Raw genomic sequence first — 26,239 nt, forward strand, 5'->3', positions numbered from 1 at the left:
TGCCCGCCGGCCCGGGGGAGGCCCGGCCGCCGACGCTGGGCGTCCCGGGAGATGGCATACCCCCGGGCAGCGCGGGGGGCGCTGAACGTGGATGGTCTTAGAGCGGATGGGCTTGAAAGGACCACGCTAGGAGCTGCGTGGTCGGTAGTAGGCCGCCGGCTCGCCTGGGATTTTCCCCACCCCACGTGTTTCTCGTGTGCCTGGAGTGCCGGTGGTTTTCTGTGCAAGTACAGAGCCTTGAAGCAGCAAGTTTTAAAGTAATGAGTGGTTAGCAAATACCTGCGTCTAAATGAAACGGTATGCTTATAATTAAATGGTCTTTTCACAGGCTGCGAGCTTAAAGCAGATAAGGAGTATCAGTTCAAAGTAGATGACGAAGAAAATGAGCATCAGTTGTCTTTGAGAACGGCAAGTATTGTTTGGTTTTTAAGTTTGTATTTTTAATCAGTGGTGTGCGATGTTGTGAGAAGTGCGTTTTTAAACATGTAAATTTATTTCCTTAAACTTGTTTATTTTAGTGGTAAGTGTTTTTAAGTGACTCTGTCACATAATAAGCTCTTATTGGGAGTGGAATGTATCATGTCACTTAATATTTGCTGTGTTGAAAAAAAAGTTTAAAATACCCACCAGTGTTTTGTTGTTTACTGCAAGCAATGCAAGGCTGGAAAAGTTTAAAAATTAATTCACAGTTAATAAATGCATACTAAACGGAGTTAAAGGCCAGAATATACACTGACATCTCTAATGCAATGGTTCAGATGGTGTAGGAGCACAGGGGGAGGATAGATTTGTATGAATCATGGATGGCACATTTTAGTAGACTTTATTAGAAACTTTATTTTGAAAAGCTTTTCCATATGTTCCCCAAATATAATTCCAGTCCTTTTTTTTCCATAAGCAGCTAATAACCAAATCTGAATCGGGGGGGTGTGTGTGTGTTATGTTTTGATTTATTTACCTTTGTGTTGTCCTCTCTAAGGATGTAACTGGGAAATGCTGTCTCTCATTCAGGTAATTCATCTAACAGACTCTTCACTGAGCAGGATACTCCTGTACACTGAGATCTGTACACTGAGAATTCTTAGCTGTGTCCTTAGATCTTTCTGCTGCCACGCAAGCAAGACACAGTATTTCAAGGTCTTAGTTCTGGACTGAGCATGTTACTTTTGCTTAGCAGAAAGATAACATGCCACAACTTCACAAGCAAGGAATTGAAGAGTTGTGGCCTCGCTCTACTTTATGGTTTATGACTGTGTTTATTTAAATACAAAGACATTTAAATACCTTGATGATACTTGGAAACCAGAGAGTCTTATAATTGTGGATTACTTCCGACAGCAGAATTGCTTCCTGCAGGAGACTTGCATAGTAATGTTCTCCAAACTTATTCACAGTGATACTTAAAACACTTTAATATAGGCATTACAGTTTTGTGAATCACGTGTCTTCAGTCCTTGCATTTTATGAAAATTACAGCCTGGACTTGACAATGAGTAATTTGTTCTTAATTAGAATTTCTTTTGAGGGAAGAATATAACAGCGAAGTATGTATAGGACAAGTTAATGTGGATAGCTCGCATAGCTGTGAGAACTCATAGTTTGTCATACAGATGAAATTAGTCACGGAGTGATACTTGAGTTGTATAGCTTTATCCAAAGATCCTGTTTTTGAAAAATAGCATCTCTTCTGATGCTGTGTGCTCTTCATGGGGGATGAAGCAGAATGAATGCATACCAGTACTTAGTTTTTAGGGTTGTAGGAAAAAAGTCTAATTCAATAACCTGTTTTTTTAAACAAAAGATGATATACAGGAGAAATGGGGTTTGAAATAACAAGTTACAAGTCTAGACGCTTGGAAGATCTTAGATGTAGCTACAAACAGAAAATGCCTTGGCAAGCAGAGGAAGGAGTTGATGGAAGACAAAGTGTGAAGGTAGCAAATACCTGGTGACAGATCTGTGCACCTGATAAAAGACTAGATATATAAAGATTGACTGACACGTGTCAGTTCAGATACATGTGTGACAATGGACTTGGGTATGAGGTGCAGAAAGAAGTGGGGAGAAAAAAGGATAAAAGTGAAAGGGGAGGAGGATTGATGCATGTAGAGGTAGGAAGTGGCATGAGGGTTTCTGTAGATGTCTTACTAATGATAACTGAGAACATAAAGAGGGATGGTCACTGCTTCATTACCTATTTATTGCTAGTGTGCATTCCTTCAGGGTAGAAATTAAAGCACATGAACTGATACTTGCCAGACACAAGTGCCATAGCATTGCTTGAACTGGTGCAAATGGCAGGAGTAACTGGGGTGGAGGGCATGCTTTTAAATTCTTGGCCTGGTGGGTAGTCCCACCAGCTGAATGATTCAGTGTTGTTGCTAACCCATCTGAGAGGTGAGATCAGAGCAGCAATTTCACCTCTTCAAATTTACAGTAACAAAACTTGCCAGGAGTAGTGAATCCAATATCCTATTTCTCAGCCTTCAGTCTGATATGTCTACCTCAGTCTGGATCATTACAGCCTGCCTAAAACTCAGCTCTTGGAGAATGGAAATTTGAGTTGTATGCCTCTGCCTGAAGTGTTCACACCCACATCTTCCATGGAGGATGGAAAGCTTGTCTTTTCATGGGCATTGGGAAAGAAAACAGAAAGCCTTGTTCACTTGCCTCGGGAATAATTGTAGTACTTCAAGGGGTTCTTGGTTTTCACATCTCTTGCATGTAATCCTGACTCAGATGCCAGAGCTTCAGAGAGCTGGAATTTCAGGCCTGTCCCATGTTTTGTCACTCATTTGCCTCCCTGCAGCTATGACCTTTGAATTTTCAGAAAGTGCCAGACTTGCACCCAGTGTAAGGAATCCAGGCACTTGAGTTTTAAAACGCTCTGTGACAGCAGCTCTCAGTCCTGGGTGAACTAGTGTGGAAGGCATATGCATAAATGAGTACTGAACTGAGCAGTTGTTAAGGCTTAACTCCTCATTGAATGTCAAGTAAGCAAAAAGTGTGTAGTGTAAGTGGTAGTTAAGTAGTTGGCAGATGAAACATGGCATGCAGGGGAAGGATAGAGGCTGTGATTCTGGAGTAGTGATAGCAGTTAGTTTCCCTTCCTCTAGGCATGTGTTTGTACTTCTTCCCTTGGGCCAGCTTCAGTGCTGACTGGACTTGTCACTGACCTGTTTCAATGCAATAATGCAGTAGCAAAAGGTCTACTTTTCACTCTCATTAAAACACATGCCTTGAGTTGCACCTTGTAAGTGCCAGTGTTATGGGGAAAGAGGCCATTGACTTGGGGAGGAGTGCAAGTGAATCATTAGCAGTCGGAAATACAAACTTCAGTCTTGAGAGAAGAGATACAGAACACTGAATGGAGTTTAAAAGACTTCAGAATATGTGGAGTTTAAAAGACTTCAGAAGATTCTCAGAATGCACACTGTTCTTTACTTCACAGGTTACTTTAGGGGCTGGAGCCAAAGACGAATTACACGTTGTAGAAGCAGAAGCATTGGACTATGAAGGCAATCCTATTAAAGTAGTACTGGCATCTCTGAAAATGTCAGTGCAGCCTACGGTAAGTACAGGAACTTGGAAAAATTTACTATAAATTGGGTCTCAGGGAGAAAGACAAGTTAGAGGTTTTGGTTGAATTTTAGTGAAACTGCACAGTGGTCAGTGGGTTGAGACAAGTGTTGGTTTTGGCATGTGTAGTAAATACAAGCTAAATATTAATGTATTTTTTTGTGCATAGTAGCCTTACTTTAGTCATCTGGAGATGATAAACTTTTGTTCAAACTATGCATTTTTTTTTAAAGACGCGATAGTAATTACAGTGTCATCTCTATGTATACAAATGTATGCGTTTGCAAGCAGATGCATCTATAGCCTGCGTTGCTTTCTTTGAGCCTGGGATGAGAAAAATTAGTTTTACTACAGGTCCCAAGCTCTTTGAGAGATTCTAAAGATGACTGCTATCCTTTCTGGATTTGAGGGCAACCATACCTACTTGTCATTCCTGCCATCTGGAATGTAATTTGAATCAGTGTTGCTGATGTACAAGTGGAACTGCACAATGCTGGGGGCAGGTGTGATGGATAATGTTCAAATTGGCGTGGCTGCCAAGATGAGCAGAAACAAATGTGGATTGGTCTGGCTTTGTAAAGTGTGCTTTAATTACAGTAAGCAACAAGAGTGTAGTAAACCCTGTTGTGGCGTATTGACCCTGGATTGACTAAACACTTTCAGAATATTCTGTCAGATGGAAACTTAGAGTAACGGTATTAGCCTTGGAGTCTGCAGATGTTGGTGCTCTTGGTTTCATTTGAATGAATTGTCTGTTAAGCACACTTTGCCTTTAACATTTGAATAAATAACATGCTTTTTTCCTTAGGTTTCATTAGGTGGCTTTGAGATCACACCACCGGTGGTCTTGAGGTTGAAATGTGGTTCAGGGCCCGTTTATGTCAGTGGTCAACATCTCGTAGGTATGTCAACATCTCTGGTTACTAATCTGTGATCTTGCTACCTGTCAGCACCCACAGAACTTGGGTGATGTATCTGGTATCTCAAGCAGTAGTGTCTCTAATACTGACCTTCTGCATCTTTAATTCACTGTCCTCAGAAGCATGAGGTAACTGTAGGACAAAGGAGTTCAGAGGAATGCTTGCATACCTTTTCTTTCCTCTTGTTTTGTATGGATAAGGGGAGTTTGTCAGTCTTGCAATGTGAATTCTAATTTCTCCCCTTAAAAATAGGTATTAGGTTCCCGGTGTTAGTGTCTCGGTTACCAGTTGAGAGTGTGAGAAGACTGCCCATGAAATAGTTCTGAGTTTGCACTAAAAACTAAGCCGGGACTAGCCTTCTCCTTTGTAGAATTGTCTTTGAAACTGATCTTTCTCTCTAGAAGTTGTCTTAAATGTGTCTCCTTAGAAATGGAGAAAATTGTTCTTGACTTTATGTGGCTTCTTTTCTGTGAGGAATGTTAGAGGCAGTGTATGGTTGCTATCCATTTTGGATTTCAGTGTAGTAGTATGTGCATACAGTCAACTGGAAAAGTTTCTGATCTCAGTGGTTAGGTTGCTAGTAGGAAGCTTCCTCCTATCAATTCAGCACCTCGGTAAGACTGTGCCTATTTAGTTGTGGGTGGTATCTTCTGTTTTTCTTAGTAGCAATCTTGTTTTAACTATTGTTAAATGAGGTGGGGTTTTTTTACATGTTGCCATCATTTTATCAGCATTAGAGGAAGAACCAGAATCAGACGATGAGGAGGATGATACAAAAATTGTGAACACTTCAACAAAGAGACCAGCAAGTGGAGGAGGAGCTAAAACACCACAGGTATGTATACTTTCAATCAGCTTGTCTGCAGAATTTTCTTTTGATTTGGTATTAATGCTGCCTCTGAGTAAGCAGTTTAGATGGCTTGCGATGATTTATTTAATACATGGTCTATTGACATCTGTGGGGAAGGATTATTTTGTACTTGGGTCTTGACAAGTACTAAATTACAGAAGTGTCGTTAAGTACAGATAGTTTCCAAAGCTTTGCTAGAGGGGGCTAATACGAAGGCTACTTTTATGTGGAAGTTTTGTCCACTACAGTAACTGAGTGTGTGCAGATTCTAGTATAAACATCAGTGTACTGCAAGAGTTTAAATGCTGATTGAAGCTCTGTAGTGTAGAAGGAAAGGTTCATATGCTCAGAGCATGCTGTAAATTTGTCAATGGCATTTGACTTGTCAGCTGTAACTTGCTGATTTTTAGCTAAATTCATGGAAGATAGTGTTGTAATTATGTCACAAATTGTTTTGGATCAAGATTGCTGTTTATTAAGACAGAATGGTATTGACACTTGACATACTTGATCTTTTGTAAGAAAAAAGCAAAATTATCAGAAGATGATGAGGATGATGATGAAGATGAGGAGGACGATGATGAGTACGTATTCATGTTTTGGTAACTTTGAAATACAGGGTTAACTGCTTCAGAATATGAATTGTATGACATAACTAGATGCTAAGTGAGGAAGCTACTTTTTTATCTTGGCTACAAAAAAAGCAGAATTGCCTCAAGTTTGTCTCCACAATGCAATCTAAATTAGTGTTACTCAAATGTGTCATACTGGGTTATAAAACTTAGTTTCATGTAATTCATTAACTTCTAATAAATTTAGAGTTTTGTTATTAGTAGTAGTGGAAGTCATAAGATATGTGCCTTCAGTATTAAAACAGAAGGGAATGCATTTAACTGCTTTAACAGTAGTAAGTAGAGTATTTGGCCTAGCATCTTGCCATGTGTTAAAGCAAGGTATAAGGTAGACTTGGGAAGATTATACTTGTTTCTTTCATGAATAAAACATTTTACTGGGGGGCGTGGGGGAGGGAAGACTAATTCTTGATGTGGTTAAAGCTGTATGAATCTTGTTTCGGTGAGTGACTTAACTTTCTAATTTTAGTGATGAGGATGACTTAGAGGATGATGAGGAAGAAATTAAAACACCAATGAAGAAAGTAAGTGGCACATATATATATATATTCACACACATTGTGACCATCTTCATTTCACCCGTGAAGGATTAAACAGCCTGTTTAATGAACTTGAAAGGAAGTGAGTGATAACACCAGATGGACTTAATATCTTCAGCTAAGTTTATTCAGGCAGGGGGAGCGAGTGCTAACACCTCTTAACTTAATAATAGGTGTTAATTAACTGTCCTGATTTTTGAGTCATCTTTGAGGATTCATATGAAGACCCCTAAAGCAGAAGTGTGTGTGTGGGAGAACTGTGTTTGCATAAGTGAGATAGCTGTTCAGGTTTGAACTCTGCATTTATTGTAATGCAGAAGCCAATTGAAGTGTCCTTTATGCAGTGTTCTGTTTTATAATGGACTAGATATCAATACAAGGGATGACAGTAATCGGGCAGATAGTCCCTTAAGTCAATGAGTTTAAGTACAGCTATTTGAAATGTGTGAATGGGATGCTTTTGATTTAGCTTAGTCTGTATAAAGAAATTCTAATAGACATTAGAACACCTCAGTGTGAATGCACATCCAATCCATGTTTTATTTACTTTGTTGCAGAGGTGTGGCTGGGTTCTTAACAGCATGCGTATGCGTGTGTGCAGTTGTCAGACTGGTATGATTTCGTGTATGGCTATTGGGCAGCAAACAATAGGTTGTGCTTTGCCATTTCAGTTAGTCCTGTATGCTGTGAAAAAGGTCTTTATAGCAACCTAACTTTCAAAAAAAAAAATGGATCTAAATCTGTGAGCCCATTGGAAAAGGTTCACTTCAGGCAGCCAAGTGCTTGAGTGTGAAAGTACATCAGCCCTTGTGTGCCATCTGGTGGTAAAATAAACTGTAAGACGACTTGGCAACTGCAAAGGTAGAGGGTAGTAGTTTTTTGGACTTGTGTGCTGTGGCTTGAATTTATGTTTACATATCTGCTGTTTAGAAGCAAACATTTAATGTTTTACTTCACTATATGCTGCGCTGGCTTAATGAATTTCTATAGGTGATAGTGCACAATAGTTTAAGGCCTGGTAAAGACAATCTGAACTGCAGATTTCCTGCCATCTAATCTAGCGTGGCTGAACAAAATGATCCCTTGATTTATATAGGAATATAAGAATCCAATTCTTAAATATACAAGTGGCATTGCCCACACACATCCCAGATGATACTTTTGTATGAAATGTCAAACAAGAGGTAATGGTTGTGTTACAAAAAACAAGTAGCACTGACTCAGATCTTGGAATTGCAGTGCCATCTAGAGTTAGTCTTATGCAGTATCTGCCCCCAAAACTCTGCATGGTAATATGTAGGAAAAAGGGAAAGATGTGTAAGGAAAATGTAGTGGAGGTCCCACATAGTTGTATGGCATCATAACAAAACTTGATCTTGGCTATGTTACGTATTGTGCTGCATCAACAGTTTTTCATTTGAGTTCCTGTAGCGTACATGCTTTTTGCTTAAATAATGCACTCTGATCATGTTGCATGGGCAATGAGAATGCTTTTTTGTTTGATGTTAAGTAGTATGCATTTGTCACTAAGTCTTGAGTATTATGTTAACGAGCTTAACATTTACTAGCAGTTTTTCATGGGAAATGAACTTAAGTGCTTTCTTTTCAGCCTGTCCGTGAGGCTTCAGGAAAAAATATGCAGAAAGCAAAGCAAAATGGAAAAGACTCTAAGCCATCCACACCAGCATCTAAATCAAAAGTGAGTGAAATGGGTAGAACAAATGTTTGTTCTAGTGTGGAAGCTAGTTTTCTTGCCTAATGGTAACTTTAAATAAGGTACTAACCATTAAGTTAGGTTTTTGAATCTTAATATGAAGCATGCTGGAGGTACTATTCATTGCTTCGTGTTCCCATGTGAAACTCTATAGTGATCAATATATAACTACAACAGCCAAGATCCGAAATCAGACGTGCTGTCCCTTGTGAGTATTGGCGATCCCACAGTTTAAAGTACAAGTCTATTTTTTTGTGTAGCTGCTTGTACAAGAGGATGAGTGCCAACTGTGTTGCCACTGCAGTACCACAGGAGGCTGCTGCTAATAAGGAAGTCTCACTTAACTGCTCCATTTGAGAATTAACAATTTTCTTGTTCAGTTTCTTTGTAGTGTCAAGCTTCCTTATGCAGCTTTTCCTTGCTGCATGTACTAGAACATGCATGCAAGAAAGGTTGATAGAGCAATTAGTGTGGGGTGGATGGATGGCAGGATAGCATCTGAAAAGCAGTGCAGATGTGTGCCTTTTAAAGCATGGCCTGATCTGGCTGCAGTTGTGGAGTAAACTCTAAATCACTGAATGTTTGGGCTCTTTCCAGTTTGATTTCTGTTGGGAGAAAGAGCTGTGTAGGCACCTGCCCAGAAGTGTAAGATACTAGCTATGCTAACTGTAGTAACTCCAAGCTTAAATGTTGTTCTTTTCCTTGTGTCTGAGGAATGTGTTGGAAGCACAAATTTAACTTCTGTGACTTTTTGAAAACTTATGTAATAGCTAGTTCTTTTATTCCATATAAATTCTACAGTAGGTTTTAACATTCTCGTTTTTAGAAAACGTGATCTTGTATACTTAAGCAGCTTTATGTAAGTGCAAGTTCCTAACAAAATGAATAATTTTCAGACTCCAGATTCCAAGAAGGATAAATCTCTAACTCCAAAAACACCAAAAGTCCCTCTGTCGTTAGAGGAGATTAAAGCAAAAATGCAAGCGTCCATAGATAAGGTGAGTTTTCAGAAATTTCAGGTTTGTCAGCCTTATTTTTACACTTCCACAGATGAGAAGAATTGGGTGTTTTTAAGAAATGGTTGCACATCACCGATTGCTGTGCTGTTATCAGTATGTTGATGTTGAAGCTTAAAAGAAATGAAAACTCGTTTGGGACAAAAAAAAAGCCTCTGTACTCAGGAGAAACAAAAACACCTACTTTGTTTTTGTATTCCTCCAGTAGTGGTGTTTAGTAATTTGGTATTTCTTAGTGAACTGTTGCAGGTAAAATTTTTAAAAAAACCACAACGAAACAACAATAAACAAAGCGGCAAACTTTGGGTGATATTTATTCTAAAGTTGTCTTAACTAGTGTACGCATTTTATTTTAGACAATTAGAGTAAAGCAGAGTTCTTCACGTGTTTGGAATTGCTTGGTCTTAAAGCACTATCCTACTTAGCTATCCAGATGCTTGTAAGACTTGATAACTTCCAGAAGGGGGAGATAGGTGCTTGTGATACGCATTACTGAATCAATGAAGACCTGAAAGGATTTGCTTTCTGAACTGGAGATCTGGGGTTAATTGAGTCTCCGCTCAATGGATGTTTCATCTTTTGAAGGTCACAGGGCAGTCACTCGGCTTTTGGTTGCTATCAGCTTTGACTAGCACTTCAAGGTTATGCATATGAGTATTCTTCTTAGCTGCTACTTAAGGATAAAAAAGAAAATTGCATTTTAGTTATAGGCTGGTTGGGTAAAAGTGTAGCAGGTAAGAGCAATTCTTTCCCCCTTAGCCAAGTTTGGAAATCTGTGTGCTAGCTAGGGGTGCAGTTCAGTACACACGTGTACTGCGGAATAGCTGGTAGTGAGGACCTGACATCTAGACTATATGAGTTCTGGTTTTACTTCACTAGCTCAGGAGCGTGCTTATAGATCATATGCTCATTTGTGACTGAACCAGATTCTCTGTTGAAGACTTATTTTTGGCTAAAGCCTACACTGATGTCGGTGTTATGAAGAATTCTGTTTTGGTTTTTGGTTGTTGTTTTTTTTTGTTTGTTTGTTTGGTCTGAGATTATAAACTTTTCCCCCCCTTACACTGGCAATCAAGTCATCTAAAGAATTAGGATTGTCTTCTGCTTAGTTTCTTCATGTTTTGAGGCAGTTTTGTCCCAGGAATGCAAAATAAGACAAAAAGTGTTTCAATATAGAGTGGATGCAGGGTGAGCGATGACAGATTGTGATCAGAATTGAAATGCATATCCCTAAATTGTGAACCTGACAGTGATGGATGGTATCGTTCTGCTAGGTCAAACTAACCTCTTGGATCTAGTGGATGCTAGGGTGGTTTTTTGCATGACTCAGAGGAGCCGCGATTAGTGGTGTTTCTGCAGTGTAAGCAGAAGTGGCTGAGCTGCTCACAGTAGACAGATGTCCCTATGGAGGGAAGCATGCAGACCAGATAACTGGCAAGTAGCTTTAGAATATACTTTCTGTTGCTGAAGAGTTTTTGCTGGGAAGTGCTGTGTAAGCGCAAATACGTAGAAGCAATAGCAGGCAGCTTAATCTAATGTTTTCCAAGATGGTGCTAGAGCGCATACCTTAGTGAGGCAGAAGGCTTGTCAGTTGCCATATACAATAGCACTTCTAGCTGACAGCCAGCAAGTTAGCAGCTTTAAAAAAAAAAACCTATTAAATTATTAGAGTGGAACTGCTGTATTATGTAGTAAGTAGATGTCAACAAGCTAATAGAAAAGCATCAGTACTTGACAGATCCAGGGGTAAGACATTGTCCAAATCCAAGCTTTTTAGTTGCAGTATTGCAGTTTCAGATACTCCTAATGTAGCTTTGTTTCCTTTGAATATAAAATTGCTGTCTTCTGCAATGTGCTGAGTAGCAGCTAAGTGTACTATTGTAATTGGCTAGGTATATTTCAACTGACGCACCTGAAAAATGGGAAAAACATTACTCATGGGGCATGTGAAAGTAAATTGATGTCTCTTAAAATAGTGTGCTGTATTATTTTGCTTGGAGATAGAAGACGTGAAGATAAACCTAGATGCGTGAATTACTGAATCTGCTTTGTACGTTTGAGTACATACAAAGACAATTTCAGAGGTACAAGCAAACGTCTCTAAACAGTTCTTTAAATTCATAGAACTAATGTATTAGAATGAGTCTTAAAGGGTAGATGGGAGATCAGTTAATTTTTTAGTTTAGAGAGCTGAAGTCGAAAACCTACTTGTGGATGATAGTAATGTCTAAAGTTGCATGCTGTAGTAAGAATCCATAAAAATGGAATTAGTTCTAGTTTATCTGAATAGCTTATGAATGTTGACTACAAACAAGGTTATCTTAAGTGGCGAATGCTTGCTCTTAACGTTTTTGAGCATGAGCAAAGATGCTTGTACAGCCATTTTTGTGCGTAGGCACTCACTCCTGTGAGAAATACCTGGGTACTGTAGAGAAGCAAACTTTTTAAAATGGCTTAAAAGCAGATTGGTTTGGGATGTTGCAAGGTGAGTTCAGTAAAATTTCATACGTATTGCAGAGGGTTTAAGCTTCATAAGTTATTTATTGGAATCATTAAATGACCTGCATACACCTAAAGCTTGCTTTTTTCAAAATAGGGTTCTTCCCTTCCTAAGCTGGAACCCAAATTTGCCAACTATGTTAAGAATTGCTTCAGGACGGAGGACCAGAAGGTAACTGAATTTATTGGAACTTGATAAAGTCCAAAAACTTTTATAACCTGACTTAGGGATTCTTTTCCACTTCTTAATCTTTACAAGCTTTGGACTGTTTCAAAAGGGTTACAAACCACAAACAATACTTCAAATTAAATAAATGGGAACGGTTTTAAGGGTTTAGTTGGCTTAGATAGGAAAGCTAATATTTTATTACATTTTTCCAGCTTTTATATGGTTGGTAAATTATCTCTTGCTTACTAAACCCACAGAATTTTCCTTTTGGCACCATATTGGCTAAGGAAATGAGCTGTGGTTTTCCTTGCTGCTGAGTTTGGCCACCTAGGCCAGTCTGCCGTTCAGCCTTTTGTTGGGGAGGGTGTCTGGGAGGGGGAACTGTTTTGCGATTGAGATTATGGCTTTCTTGCTACATTTTCTCCCAAAGTCAACTGAACTCTTGTAAGAGGGCAAGCCAAAAGGTGGTATCAGGAAGCAAGTTTCTGAGTTAGTTATTACTCAACATACACTAGGCTAAAATGTGTCTTAGATTTCCCTATCAAAATTCCTCTAAGTTAAAACTTTCTTCCAGTGACAGAATTCCTTATGCTTTCCTGCTTCCTTCAGTGGTTCAGAGTAAACTTGTCTGATAGACGAATTGATAGGTTCTTGAAAGAATGTTTAAAAGCAGTTAGCCTCAGCTACTGGAGTTGGTCTGACATTAGCCAGGGTAGGCAGAGTTCAGCCAATATTTGCCTAGCTGGTCCACACCCATCCTCTCACTTACCTTCACTGAATTCTGACTATTGTGACTTACAGTGAGTAACAGTCTCCTAGCAGAAGGACCTAACATCTTGCTTTCCACTTGATTTTTCTCTGAAAGGAATGCATTTTTGGTTGTAATTTAATGTCAATATTTTGTGGAGTAAGTGGCGATAGTAAACTGAAAATAATTAGAAAAATGGATTTCAATTTCTAACTTTTTGTGTACACTTCCAGGTCATTCAAGCTCTCTGGCAGTGGAGACAGACTCTGTAAGAAAAGAAAACAGTTTAAACAGTTCATTAAAATCTGCAGTCTTACTTCTGTAACCATTATTTGGCTGTCCTTTTTACAAACGCTGAAAGAGCTTTCCAATGTCATCCAGATTACCTTGCCAAGAATGTGTTGTCCAAAATGCCTGTTTAGTTTTTAAAGACGGGACTCCACCCTCAGCTTCATTTTAAGTATGTATGGAATGTTTTGATAAGGCATGGTGGTGGTGGTGGTCAGACAAATGGAAGTGGTGGGGAGACTAAATGTATGTGGAAAAAAAATAAAATTTAGTATTTTAATAAAGTACTATCGTTTCTTTTTTATGGGTTGGGGGTAGTCTGCATACTGAACCCAGAACATAAGAGCGCTTTAAAGTTCTCATAGCAACTACTGCTAAGTATTTTAGCTACTTCACGTTACCAAGTACACATCAGATAGTCTCATTTCTGTTGTCAACTTTAAAAACAACTTTACTCCACTTCCATGAGCTTTACAGCTACTGAGCAGATGATTGGTGAGAAGACTTTATTCTTGTCTGGAAGTGACCACTAATTACATAATTGCCTAAAACAGCCTTTCCTGCATCTTGATTTCTGACCCGCTTCATTGCTCTTTGGTTTATGGTTTCTCTTTGACAACTGAGTTGTTGGTAGGGCTTGTGACTCCACTTGTAAAATGTAATACTTTTGATTTGGGAATTGCTGGCTGTGCTGTTCCTCTGAGGGGCTACAGTCTCTGAGATTGTCTCACTAATGACTCCTGTGAGGGTTTTGTGGAGAAGAGAATTAGCTTGAATGCTGTAGGGTGTGCCTAGAGAGCTCACTGAGGGAGATCAATGCCAGTGGATAAATTCCTGGGAATGATGAGGAGCTAATCCTCCAGCAAATCCCCAAAGCTCAGGTGGGCAGGTAGCCTATCACAGTTCCTTGGGTTTTTTCTGATTATTGCCTACCAATGATACTAAGAGGCTGAGTTAAAACAAATTTTTGGACCATTCTTGGTTGTCATGTGAAGTAGAAATGCCAAGGTCGAAGGGTACATGGATATCATGCCTGGCACTGAACTCTTCCTCAAGGCTCTTCTGTAAATGCTGTATCACTTCAAATGCCTGAAGCTGTATCTATGTGTAGTAACTGCAGTAATGGTATGAAGACAGAAAGAATACCTAAAACATTTAAGCAGTTGTATGGTAACTATTAAACTGATTTAATCCTTGCTATGTGTGAGAATTAATGCAACTGGCTTGTATTTTTCATGGCAGGAAAATCTTAAGTTTGAGAACAGAAGGGCATTAAAGGAGGCTTTAGCAGGTTGAGTTTTTTTCCACTTGAAGGACTTGCACAGTTGGGGTCCTACAGCGGTTACACCTTCACAGGACATGGTAAACACCTTTGTTGGGTTGTGCTAATTGGGCATGGGGTCTCTTTTTTTTTTACTGGATGTTCGTTTTTCCAAGGTGTTCTAGAAGCAAAATATATAATCTGGTTTGTAAAATTGTCACTGAAAATATTTTTTGAAGGTTTGCTATTACAAAAACCTTAGTTTCTATAGTTGAGATTCTGAGCTTGATGGAAACCAACGCAAGTCTCCAGAAGCAGATACTACTTTTTGGAAAAACAAAGCCAAGCAAAGTGCATGGTAGAGAAGCGAAACACAGTGCACGTCTAGTGTCAAAGATTCATTTAAGCTTGAGTATAATTGCAGTATGTGAAATGGCAGAGTATAAGGGTTTGAAATGCCTGTTTTGGTGGGGTTATGTCAATAGATTATGTCATATGCACAAGTGAGAGCAAATTTCCCTGGTGAAATAGAGCTAATGGCACAGACAGGCTTATTTAAGCAAAATTGCTCTCAATTTTGGCTGAAACAAGTGAAAATTGTACCATAATTTCAGTAAGAGGCTATCCAGCCACTAAAATACTCTGAGTATTAAACTTTTAAGAAAAGCCAGGGTGTTGTCTGTCTATAGGTCGCTGACCAAAGCAGGTCTGCAGGGTGCTCGGCCCAAGGGTTGCAGAAGATGGAGCCCATAGGGGCAGTTCTAAAGGAAGATGTGTTCCTGTGCTGTAGCCAAGGTATAATGTAAGTCAAATCTGTGTCGGGCTGCCATTAAGCATCATGAGGCATCTTTTGAGGCGTCTGCATCATGGCATAAAAATGATAACTTCACTTGGCCCCGCTTAGCTTGCTCGCTGTTTTCTGCCAGTGTGGGTTCGTACAGCTCTAGCTGTGCAAAGGGGTCAGTGTGGCTGTCCCCTGCCCTGCTCCCGGCTGCGGGTGGTCCGCCCCATCCCTCCCAGGAACAGTCCTCGCCTGCTCCTGCCAGCCACTCCAACACTTCGCTCCTGTTGGGACTGGCCATCCGATGACTCCTGTGGGGCTGCCTGGCTGTGCAGCCGCATCCTCTAGGATATTACATGCAGCTGCCAGTTCTTCCACTTCTTTGAACAGAGCCTTGAAGGTTGAATTCCAAAAATTTTAGTTTAAGCTCAGATGTGAAAATACCTGTTGAAGAGAAGATCCCAAATACCAGACGTGGGTTATTGAAGTACTGTTCTTGACTTTTTGCAGAGTTGAAACATGTTTTTACCATGGTAATAATGGCATGATTGCAACAAAGCCCTCATGTTTTGGTAGCTATGTTGAGGGTTGTGTGATCCTGGTCCTTGAGGATGGCTTATGTGAGAGCATGCAAGGTACATGGTCAAGTGCATTGATGCAAATACAGGCTTTCTCAGTCTACCATGGGAAAACAACTTGCCTTCCCTTTACAAGGATGGTAAACTGCCTCTTTGGGTGGCTGTCCCTTGACCTCTCCTTTCTCCATGAATTTCTTCCCCTGCTGCCTTTCCTGTTGCAGGACTCTTCTGTTCCTTGCTTTTTCCATGCTTCCTTTCTTCCCGTGTTTCATTCCTTACACTGAGCAGGTAGCCGGTGGTGTTCCCCTGCACAGGACAAGGGGAAGGCCCCGCAGCTGGCCGGGTGTGCGGGACCACGCAGGGTGTGCAGCAGCGCTGTCCTCTGCTGCACGGTGTTGGCTGCAGCTACAGCTGCTCCGTATGGATCTATTTTGTCTCCAAGTCCCCGGTGTTTCTGGGTATCTGATTTCAGAGGAGGTGGTAAGAGAGGGATACTGTCCTACAGCAAAACAACCTTTTCCAGCTTCAGGTCTTGATCTGTATCTTACTCCTTGGGGTGTTCAAGAAAAGTACTTGTGGCCACCTTAGGTCTGTCTCAGGGTTCTGTTTGCTCCTGTGAATTGAACTAGCTTGCTAAAACAGTGTCACTGACCCCAAGCGCTATGATGAGTATGGGGCTCTGTTACTTTGCCTGTGCTCAGCTTGTTGCAGCCTTTGGAGAGGAACAACTCGAGCATGGCTGGCAGGAGGGTGGAAGGGAGCGTGTGTGGGCTGAGGTAATGGAAAACAGGGCCAGGATGGGTGGCGGTTCTGGGCTTTTTGCCACCCAGACAGTCCCTCAGGGGCTAAGTTCATGCTGGAACATGCTCTCTGTCCTCTCCCTCTCTAGAAATCTTACCCAGATACCCCAAGCTATGTCCTGTCTCCTTCCAATGTGCCATTACTGACTAGCAGCCAAACTCTCCCAACTTTTTTCCTTCCCTCGCGCACATAGATCCTTATCCTCTTGCCGTTTTCCCAAAGGGGAATTGAAGACTGGATCCTACTTTTGAAATGTCGTAGAAAAAGCTGCAAATGCATTGGGTGGTTTGGAGCTAAGTGTTAGATGGAGCGCCTTTATTCCCTGGCCTTGTCTAATGGGCAGTAGGTCCTGGCAAGCAGCAGCGAGCGCAGTTGGTTGTGTTGTGTGAGGTTTGGAGGTTTTCTGATCTGGTATTTATTAAGGGTTGCGTTGTCTGAGTCCTGGTTCTGGCAATCTGAAGGAGGAGAGCTGAGCTTGCCTGATGGGGCACAGGAGAAGCGATACAGGACTTCCAGGTGTGTCTGAAAGGGCCCGACTTGTCCTTCCTTTTGCAGACAGCAGAGGGAATCCCCTGCTCTCTGCTCGCTGGTGGTTTTTTATCTACATATACTCTTTTGGGAGCAATTCTGTGTGTTGTGTTGGATCAGCTCTTCAGTGGCTGGCTGTTGGGTTGTCTGTTACGCAAGTGGATTTTAAGCCATGTCTAATTTGGACCAAATAAATCAATCAAATACATTAAATGTTAATTAAGATGCTGATGGAGACCACCGGACTCTTCTAATTGTATGCATGCATGGCCTGCGGTCAGTTGTATGGGGATGACTTTTGCTCTGCTCCTTACTTTGTTCAGAAACTCTTCTCCTCCCCTTCCACCACTTCTATCGGCTCTCCCTACCGAGCCAGAAGAGCATTCATAGGAAAAGGATCCTGGGAGAAAACAAAGAAGAAGAAAGGGCAATGAATCAAAAAAGATAAAAAAGTGGTTGAGGGTCAAGAGTGAGAATGGGAAAAATGGAGACCCTCAGTGGGGTGCTCAGCGGGGACCTCCACCGGTGCCTGCCGCGGCCAGAGGTGGCCCTGCAGGCAGGGACGTGCTGCTGCCCAGAGGCTTCTGCAGCCAAGGGGGTGGAAACCGGCGTACTCGAACAGCAAGTGGCAGAAGGACGGAACATAATTAGGCCATTCAAAACAGAATTGATGCGCCTGGTTCGTCTTTGGTTTATGCTGGTACTAGAAACAGTCTCTTTTTCTTTTTTTAAACTAAAGGTGATTTTGTTAGAAGGTCCTGCAGTCTTACTCAAGATCCCTTCCACTAATTGCTGGAGCCCTAAGCCTGCCGAGCCCCATCCAATTCTGTTGACTTATCTGGTATGTAAGAGAAAATAAGTTCCTCCTGAATGAGGATGTAAATTTTCAAAGCTATTTTCAAAGTAAGCCTGAGGTTTTTTAATTGATCTTTTCTCATGAGAAATAAGTGCAGGGAGAGTTGAAGGCGTATTATAGCTCGTTGAGGTACTTGGCATTTCACTGCTGTAGCCACCTTTATCAGTGCCTGATTTGTGTAACTTTTCCCATTATTCCTTACATTTGTTCCAAAGCTTCTAATTGTGACACTTTCCCAAGAATGTTCTTGATGAGAGGCTTCTAGTGATCACGCTAGTGATCACAGTATATATTATCCCAGCATTGCTTCCCAAAGGACCTGCTGCTTTAGCTGTTCCCTGTATGTAAATGTGTCCGCTGAGGACAGTGGGCAACTACAGCTAATAGGTAAAGCTTTCAATTTGGTAATAAGGCCACCTCGGGCCTTTAGGACATTCTTCCCTGCCCCTTAACTCTTCTTCCCGTACTCTTAAGCATTTCCTTAAAATTTTTCACATGGAAATAAGTTTTAACTAAACGACCCCCTCCGTAGCTAAGAGCAATAACATGTCATGGGATCACCACAGCGAAGGGGACCCAGGCCTTGTGATCTCCAGAGACCGTAGGACAGGGAGATTGGGGGATCTTGGCTTCTTTTTTTAGGGTCTCAAACTAGGAGAGATGCTTCTGCTTGTTCCCTCTAGCTTTATGGTTCTCGATAGTCCCTTCCAACTCATTCCCAGTTCTACATCTTGCCACAGCCTTCTCCTTGCTAACTTGGTCCATCACCGCTCCTCAGGCTTCTCCTCTGCTTACTTCTGATCCTTACCAGTTCCTCCTCCAGTGTTCTCTACCCATTGCTGTTGTGAGCAGCACTCTTTCACTGGTCAGTCTTGCTCTCTGTCTCTAGAAAAAGCTTGAACACCACTGCCAACGTGGTGCTCCTGCGTGAATCCGTTCCCCCTTCTGTGTTGCTTGGCAAAGTCTCACCGAGCACATCAGAGGCGGGGGCCCTCATTTCAGTCACGGGGAAGAGAGCTGGTGACAAAAGCCCAGCCCTGCCGCTGTGCCGCAAGTGGATGGAGCATTCAGCCTTACCTGCTGTAGGGCTGCGAGATGCCTGTGCGTGCCCCAGGAGAATGGGACTTCCAGAGATGTCTCCTTGCTGACCTGTGCCATTGATTTTCCAGAAAAAGGACATGTTTGAGTATATTTTTATGTAAACAGCAAAGAAGATGACCCACCCATCTGTTAGATTTTTTTGAGTTTTGCTCTGAACCGAGGTGTGGCCTACAGCTCCTCTTCAGAAGGATTAGTAGAAACATACTTTTTTCCGTGTCGTTTTTTTTTTTTTTTTCAGAAAGAGTCCTGTGTCTGTCTCAAGGCCACCTTGAGTTGCTCTGAGTTGCTCATTCAGTTGTGCCATCACTGAGGTCCAGGCATGTCACCAGGCACGACACGGAGGTCCAGGACGTCACCAGTTGTTCAGTGCCTGCAGCTGTCTGTGCATCAACCCCGAGCTGCCCCAGGGGTGGCACATGCCACCGTGGGGACACGTGGTCCTGCAGCCCCCATGTGAGGTCCTGCCTGGAGATAGCACCCGGAGCAGTGCAGGGGCAGTGGGCAGGAGCCCACAGCGGTGGCGTGGGAAGGGATCGCTCATCCCAGAGAGAAGGAGGCTTTGCAGACCAGGGTTGAGATGGTGACTTGCTGGAGACAGCTTAATTCAGGAGACTTCAGTCAAAGAGGTTTATGTTTAAGAGCTGTCGAGCTGAAAAGCTCCAAGTTAAGGAAATATTAAGTTTTGAAGCTTAACAGCTTGTGATTTTTTTTTTTTAAGGGAAAAATGAAACCATGGAGGAATATAAATCCAAGAAGCCAAGCCCTAGGATTTAATGCAGTGCAAAGGCTGGAAAGCGGAATTTCCCACTGGTTGGTGTAGGGTTGTCTGCAGAGGTTTGCCCGTTCTTGCCTCCCTTCAGAAGCATTCAAGCAGCTGCCACATGCTTTCAGAGGGGAGCTGCAATGCTCTTGGGTGGTGGGACCAAGGAAAGCCCGTGGCATCCTCCCTGTGCAGGACAGCGGAGCAGGGGTGGGGGACATGGGGTGAGGAGTCCTGGGCACCAGAGGTGGGCTCCCCAGGAGAACTAGTCCACTGGTCTCTCCTTTAGCTTGATGTCTATCGTTTTCAGTGATCTCGTTTTCCTCATTCCTCTGCTGATAAAGCACTGAGATTTGTTTAACGAGTGTGCTGGAGCTTTCAGAGGAATCTGAGGTTGCAATTCCCAAATCCCATTGAAATTCAGGAGGTGTTTCAGTGGAGAAAAACCTTTGCGAACCCTGAAATCCTGGCTGCTGAATAAGAGGCTTTGTTAGATAATGATACACATCAGAGTCAGGGTTGTAGCATGCTGGGTTCTGCCTTTGCATGGGGTCATGAGACGTGCATATGGTCTAGAGCTGGAAGAGACGCTGCTCTTGCCTCCGTTCCCAGGAAGGTCTGTTGGCTGTAGAAGCTCTCGGGAGCATCCCGAGATGCTCTCTCTGGAGCCGGGACGGCCTGTCTGCAGCGCTGGGCTGGCTGGTGGCAGCATTGGGGATTTCCTGGCCATCTCCGTCCTCCCAGGACTCTGGGAGGTGCTCTGCCCTGCCCCAGCTCCTTTCCCTCTCAGTCTGCAGGAGGCTGTCCCAGTTTGTTGTCCCTCTTATTAATGCTGCAGAATGAAAGCTACCACGCTTGATATCCTATTGTATGTATTTCTTATTTATTTTATATTATTCCATTATTCTGATATTTTATGTTTGCTTATATTTGGCGTGCATTATGTGCTTTTTCAGTCTTCATTCTCCAAGACAGACCAAGGCGGGAGTTCCTGGTGGCCAAAAGAGGCCTCCCCTGGTCATGGCAGGAAAAACTCCAGCGGAGCTGTACTGATACATCTGTGTGAGCTCTTGCTCACCGTTAAGGGACTTCAGATCATTCCTCATGGCTATTCTCTCCTTAACGCTGAACAATGGATGTGTTGTCTTTATGCAGGCTCCAGATAGAGACCTTCACCTCTTCCTAGCAGCTATTAAATAGCAAATACTTCTTGCTAAAAAGCTGGGGTCATGCCACACCTGCGTCTCAATAGTGCCAGTCTTCAGGTCTCTTGACCGAGACCCTAACCCACACAGGTCCTGGATCACCACATGGGGTTGATGCTTCTGTATTTGCAAGATAAATGTCTCTAATTCCTGGTGCCATCCCCACTGGCTGGCGTGGCATGGTGCAGTTCGCGTGTTCCAGGTTGGCAGCTGATTTGTGGGGCTTAAAAAGCACAGCTCAACGGTCACAAACTAAAAACTCGGTGAGCATAGGGCACCCAGCAGCAGAAGCATTATTTTGGTTCTTTTTTTAGGGTGGTGAAGGAAAGCTCTGTTACGCATGTTCTGATTTAGTGTTTCAAATGCTTGGTGTGGGAATTCAGTGTTTCTGCTTTCACTGTATTTACACCTTTGTTCGGTGTTTCAGTTCATTTCCGCTGCCTCCATGCATTTTCAAAGTCCAGGCAACCAGCAGAGCGATTGCAGACACACAGTGGGTCTGTGCTGGTCTCCCTGGCTCTTCATCTGTCTCGGGGCTTGATGAAATCCCAGTGTAAAAGCTGACGATGTATGGTTTGGGTTGCTTTTGTTCCTCCACACTCGGTTTGTTTACGTCCAGGGAGAAACTTCAGCATGGTAAAACCGAAATTCCATCTGGAGTTAACTGATAAGTGAGCCTTCCCTACGCCTTTTGGTATGCAGTGAAATCTGGGAGCTCCAGGGGCTGAGCACCGGCACCCAGCAGCTTTCCAGCCCCGCAGCTGCTGTTTGACGGCCCACGGTGAAGCAAGGTGCTGGGGACCAACCGTGGGTGCAAAGCATCAAAATTGCTCAACACCGAGCTCCTCTTGTGTTCAAACCCCGCTGACGCAGGAGTGCGGAGCTGCTGCTTTCTGCTGCCTCCCGTCCAAGGCGGGGCAGCGTTGCAGGGTGCGTTAGCAGTGGTAGGGGCTGAAGAAGGCTACAGAAAGCGACCAAAGCTGTCCGGCTCTGCTGCTCCTGGCCGCTCTGACCTGCCCCACGCTAAGCACCTTTCCCACGCGGTTGCTCGCAGGGCTCTGTCTCGGGGGATGCGTTTTCGTTTAGAAATTGCAGCTTTGCTTGTTAACCTTTTGTATGGCCTTTCCCTCTCTTCTCCCGTATGTGAGTATCAGCAGGGCTGTTGGCTGCCACCTACCACACCGACGGCTTGCAAATTGCTTGCAGAATTTTCATGCAAGTTGTCTCTCCCTCTCTCTCTCCATCTACCTATCTATACGTATGGCTCTGTGCTTTGTGCTTCCAGTGCTTCACATCAGGGCCTTAGCCCGGCGCTTTGTGGCTGGCTGAATCCGCGTCCTGACTGTTTGCTCTTCACCGTGTTCCTTCCACAAGGTTATGGCTGAATGTCATGGTGCTCAGGCTTAAGTCCTGTCCTCCCGGGTATCAGTTCAGGGTTGTTTTGAGGTGGCTCTTCCGTCAAATGGCAGTAACTGCAAAGCACCCCCTCCCTCCCTGCCTGCCTGTCCAGGCTACGTGGCAGAAGTGTTTCTAAAACCCCTTCTTACCTTCGGATGAAGTTGCCTTTTTGTGTGTAAACTGGATAAAGACAGAATATGCACCACAGCCCTTCTAAAAGCTGTCTTTCCTTTTGCTGAGGGTTTAAAATGTAGAATTCCTCTTCAAGTTCATTCTCAGTAAGAACCGCTTGTTGAAGTGAACCCAAGGATGGAGATGCAGAAGATGACGGGAGCAAACGGCGCACAGGTTCGCTCGCCAGCGGCAGGGCTGAGATGTAGAGCTGAACTTGGTCTTTGTAAAACGTCAGCCTGGGTTTTTTTCTTTTTCCTTTAAATCTCGGCTCTAAAGGAGAAAGGGCGCCGGTGGCACGGCATGCCAGGTGCAGCTGGGCCAGATCCTGCGCCAGCCGCTGCTGCCGGCTTCTCATTCACACTCCAAAGGGGCGTCCAGCGGGTGGGAAGGTTTCCCGCTCAAGCATGCTGCTAAGTCCTTGGCCCCATTGAAGGGGTTTCGTGCTCTGTGAAATGTCCGCTCGTTGGGTGATATGGACCACTGGAGCAGGGCAAGGGAAGCTCATTTCACCGGGGGCACCTTCACAGCCCTCCAAGCGAAAGGTCATGCTGCTCCGACTTTGATTTGAGCTGCTGAAGAGCAGTCACTAATCCAATAAGCCACCGAGGCACTGTAGGACATAGTCTTAATTCATTTGCACGGGTGAGTGAAAGGCAGTAACCCTGGGAGATCCCAGCGAGCGCCCTGCAGCGCAGAGACCCTACCTGGCCCGCGTCTTGCTTCATAAAACACCATGAACTTCAAGCTCTCGGCTGCGCCGGCCTTCGCACCCCGAGTATGCCGTACGAAAAATAAACAGCCGAAAAGAAAGGTGTTCATTTTCCAGTGGGCACGGGCTGTGCTGGCTGGGTTTGTGTTGGGAATCGGATCAAATAGCAGCCTTCAGCAGTGAAGCAATAGGTGTGGGCATGGAGCTCTTGATGTTGTATATATACATATACACACACACATATATATTCATAGAAACATGCAGCTAAGTGATATTTCTATTTTTTCCACAGGTACATGTGAGTTGCGTCATCTATTTTCTGTGCTCAACTGTGTTCTTCAGGCTGGTAGCCTGAGATTCATTTAACGTTGGTATTATTTTCTAGGTAACTATTGGGATTTTAAAGATTAAAAGGCTTTGTCAGATTACTGAGGCACAAAATGTGGATCTAGTTTAAATAAAGAACTCATGTGTGATTGCAAATGAAATGTTTTCATAATTGAAAAAAGAAAAATCCAATGTGCCCTCTTTAAAACAACCCGCCAGGTGTTGCCCTGGCAGTTCTCGCCGTTTGAGGTGTCCCGGTGCCTTTTGCTCTGTGCAAAATCTTTACCAATACTTCTCAAAAAGTGGTACAAAAATACAGTACCAAAACGCAGCCTCCAGTATAAGACTCACAGTCACAGCAGCAGTTTCTAGAACATAAAATCCAAGACAAGCTACTGCGTGAAGGGGTAAGAAGGTGAGGTACGGTGCCTTTGGCAGCCGAAGCCCCGGTCGGGATGCGGCGGTGGGAGGCAGCCGTGCTGCCGGCACACGGCATGTCGGCACGGCCCAGGCCAGTGATGAGTTTTTCCCATGCGTAGCTCACAGCTCTGCTGTAGCTGCTGTAATTTTCCCTGCGGCTGGGGGAATTGAAATTATAAACGTGAGCGGCAGCTTCACAAATTACTTTTCTAGCTGCGCCGCTCCCATCCGGGCACAGCAGCCCTGGGCCGACTCGGGTGTTGGGCAACGCCATCAGCCGCTGTCTAAGGAGCCTTTTCTCAGAGGCGGGTGATGGGGCTGCCACGATGCAAAGCCCCGAAGTGGCGGGATGGGTGCTTGCGGCCGCTGTAGGGACTTCCATCCCTTCCCCGGTGCGTCGCCAATGGCACTGCTATGTCAGACTGGTCGTATGAAGGCACACAGTAGAAAAGCATGGACTTCCCTTTAGAGACCGTTTGCATCGCTGGGGTGTACAGGTGTAAAGCAGCGTCCTACTTCAAGACCCCGAGGTCCCTGAGGCCCGCCCACACCTTGGTAATGTAAAGCAGCTGATGCGCTCAGTGTGTGGAAGGCTCTGCTCGTGTGGGAGAGGGGGGCAGGTCGTGCGTGGGATGCTTTGGGTTTCAGAACCTCGCCAAGAAATCCTGACTTCCGTATTACAGTTGCTGAGTGTTTTCTGTTCTTGTAGAAGGAGAAAAACTGGCACAAAACGTCACCTGTATGAAAGGTTGAGCTTTGAGGCTTGCCAGGATGAACCTAGTGCCTAATGGTAACAGTGCGGCAGCTTGGCACCATCACGGCAAGGATTGGGCCCCCGTTGCAGTTTCCCATTTTCTGCATGGATCCTGCTTCCTCAAGGATAACTCTGAGGTTGGGAAGAGAGGAGGGTGACATGGGCTGTTGGTGGAGCAGGAGAAATGGGGTTTCAGCTGAGGATGACACCCTCGGCCTGGTGCGGTCTGCGGTGCGCTGGCCATCTGCGGGAGGCTTGGTGGCCTTTCTGGGAGCTCTGCTGGGCAGAGGCCACGAGGGCTTCCCACAGCCAACCTCTACCATCTTCCCCCTTGGCACGTGATTTACAGCAGAAGGATTTTACAGCCTTGCGTTTGTGCCTAAAGAAGAGTTAAAGGGAAAAAAATTACCTGAGGAGGGCCAAAGAAACCCATCGGGGCCCAACTCCTGCCCTGGGGCTGTTTCTGAGACAGTTCAGATTAATTTTCTGATTGCCCTGAGTGTTGGTGGTCAGGAAAGCCGAGAAGGAGCAATCAAAGCTCGTGCTCACAGGTGACTACGAGCAGCTGTGAGTATTAGGGAGGAATTACTGCCTTCTGGCTTTGCAGAACTGCCGTGAGCGTTCCTTGGGTGGCAGGTACTGGACTTGGCGGGGTGATGGGCTGATGCACGTGGAAACGCTGGGCTTGACCTCACACCGTGGGGTGCCTTTCCCGTGGGTGACCGAGCAGCGCCCAACGGCACAAGGTGGCGTAGGCTGGGTTCCTCCCGACCCAAACTGCTTTGAGGAAGAGAGACACTGGTGATGATTAGGAATATACTGAATATTTTCACATCTAAGCTAAATGCTCTCATCCTGCGAGTCCCCAAATTCTGTTTGAACTGTTTCTGGGTGGGCATCTCGGTGAGCTCAACATGCAGGGCTCAGGAAAGGGGCTCTGATGGTCTTGGCCATCCTTGGAAAGAGCCTTCAGCGGTGGCAAGGTGCCGTGGGACCACTGTGACGGGGATGCATGGTGCCACTGATGTCGGTGGCATCAGTAATTGACAGCAGTTTGGATTTTTTTTTTGGCTTTTGGATCCATAAGACCAGAAATGTAAAGTCCATTAGATATATCCTATACGTGTATTATTGCTGGAGGGTTTATAAGAACTTGCTTTGGTCACTGTTTTCAAACTTCTTAATGTTTTCTGTGCTTCTAGGGCCTGAAACTATGGGCTGAAAAACAGTATGATTTGATGTCTGAAGAGTCCGCAGTGATGAACTCCGGGGATTAAAGATGCTGCTTGATTTGTGGCCGAAAACACGGGGGGAGCGAGCGGCTCGGTCCCCACGGATGTGGGAGCAGCAGGGCCAAACGCTCTGCACCGATATGCGCTGTTATTCGAGTGGAGAATTTGGAAAGCTCGGAGTTATGAGCTATGGTTATGTTCTCACTTAATAAGGTGTTAACTGATGTTAGGCTCTCTTCGGAGAGTTAGGCTATGCGTGGAGGTTAACAGTTCCTGGCATTTTGTCTGCTACAAACGAGCTTTCAGAGACAGGGAAAGACTTACCGCACGCCCTCAGCGTGTGCATTTTTTTCTTCACCTAAAACAAAGTAAGGAGGGGGAAGCCGGTTCGGCCCTACCC

General features: G+C 44.0%; 1 protein-coding gene across 1 annotated transcript; it reads left to right on the forward strand.

The window, feature by feature from the left end:
• Window positions 1-328: 328 nt before the first annotated feature.
• On the forward strand, window positions 329-13,241 carry NPM1 (nucleophosmin (nucleolar phosphoprotein B23, numatrin); the record flags this gene model as incomplete). The annotated part of the gene is made up of 10 exons (XM_009586680.1): window positions 329-408; window positions 3,452-3,571; window positions 4,388-4,481; window positions 5,231-5,334; window positions 5,872-5,933; window positions 6,451-6,505; window positions 8,130-8,219; window positions 9,131-9,232; window positions 11,847-11,921; window positions 12,900-13,241. Coding segments are annotated over 10 exons (821 nt in total), but the record flags the coding sequence as incomplete, so codon positions are not given.
• Between the last annotated feature and the right edge of the window lie 12,998 nt (window positions 13,242-26,239).

Source organism: Fulmarus glacialis, unplaced genomic scaffold (assembly GCF_000690835.1).
Source record: "Fulmarus glacialis isolate BGI_N327 unplaced genomic scaffold, ASM69083v1 scaffold31821, whole genome shotgun sequence".
NCBI classification, from domain to species: Eukaryota; Metazoa; Chordata; class Aves; order Procellariiformes; family Procellariidae; genus Fulmarus; species Fulmarus glacialis.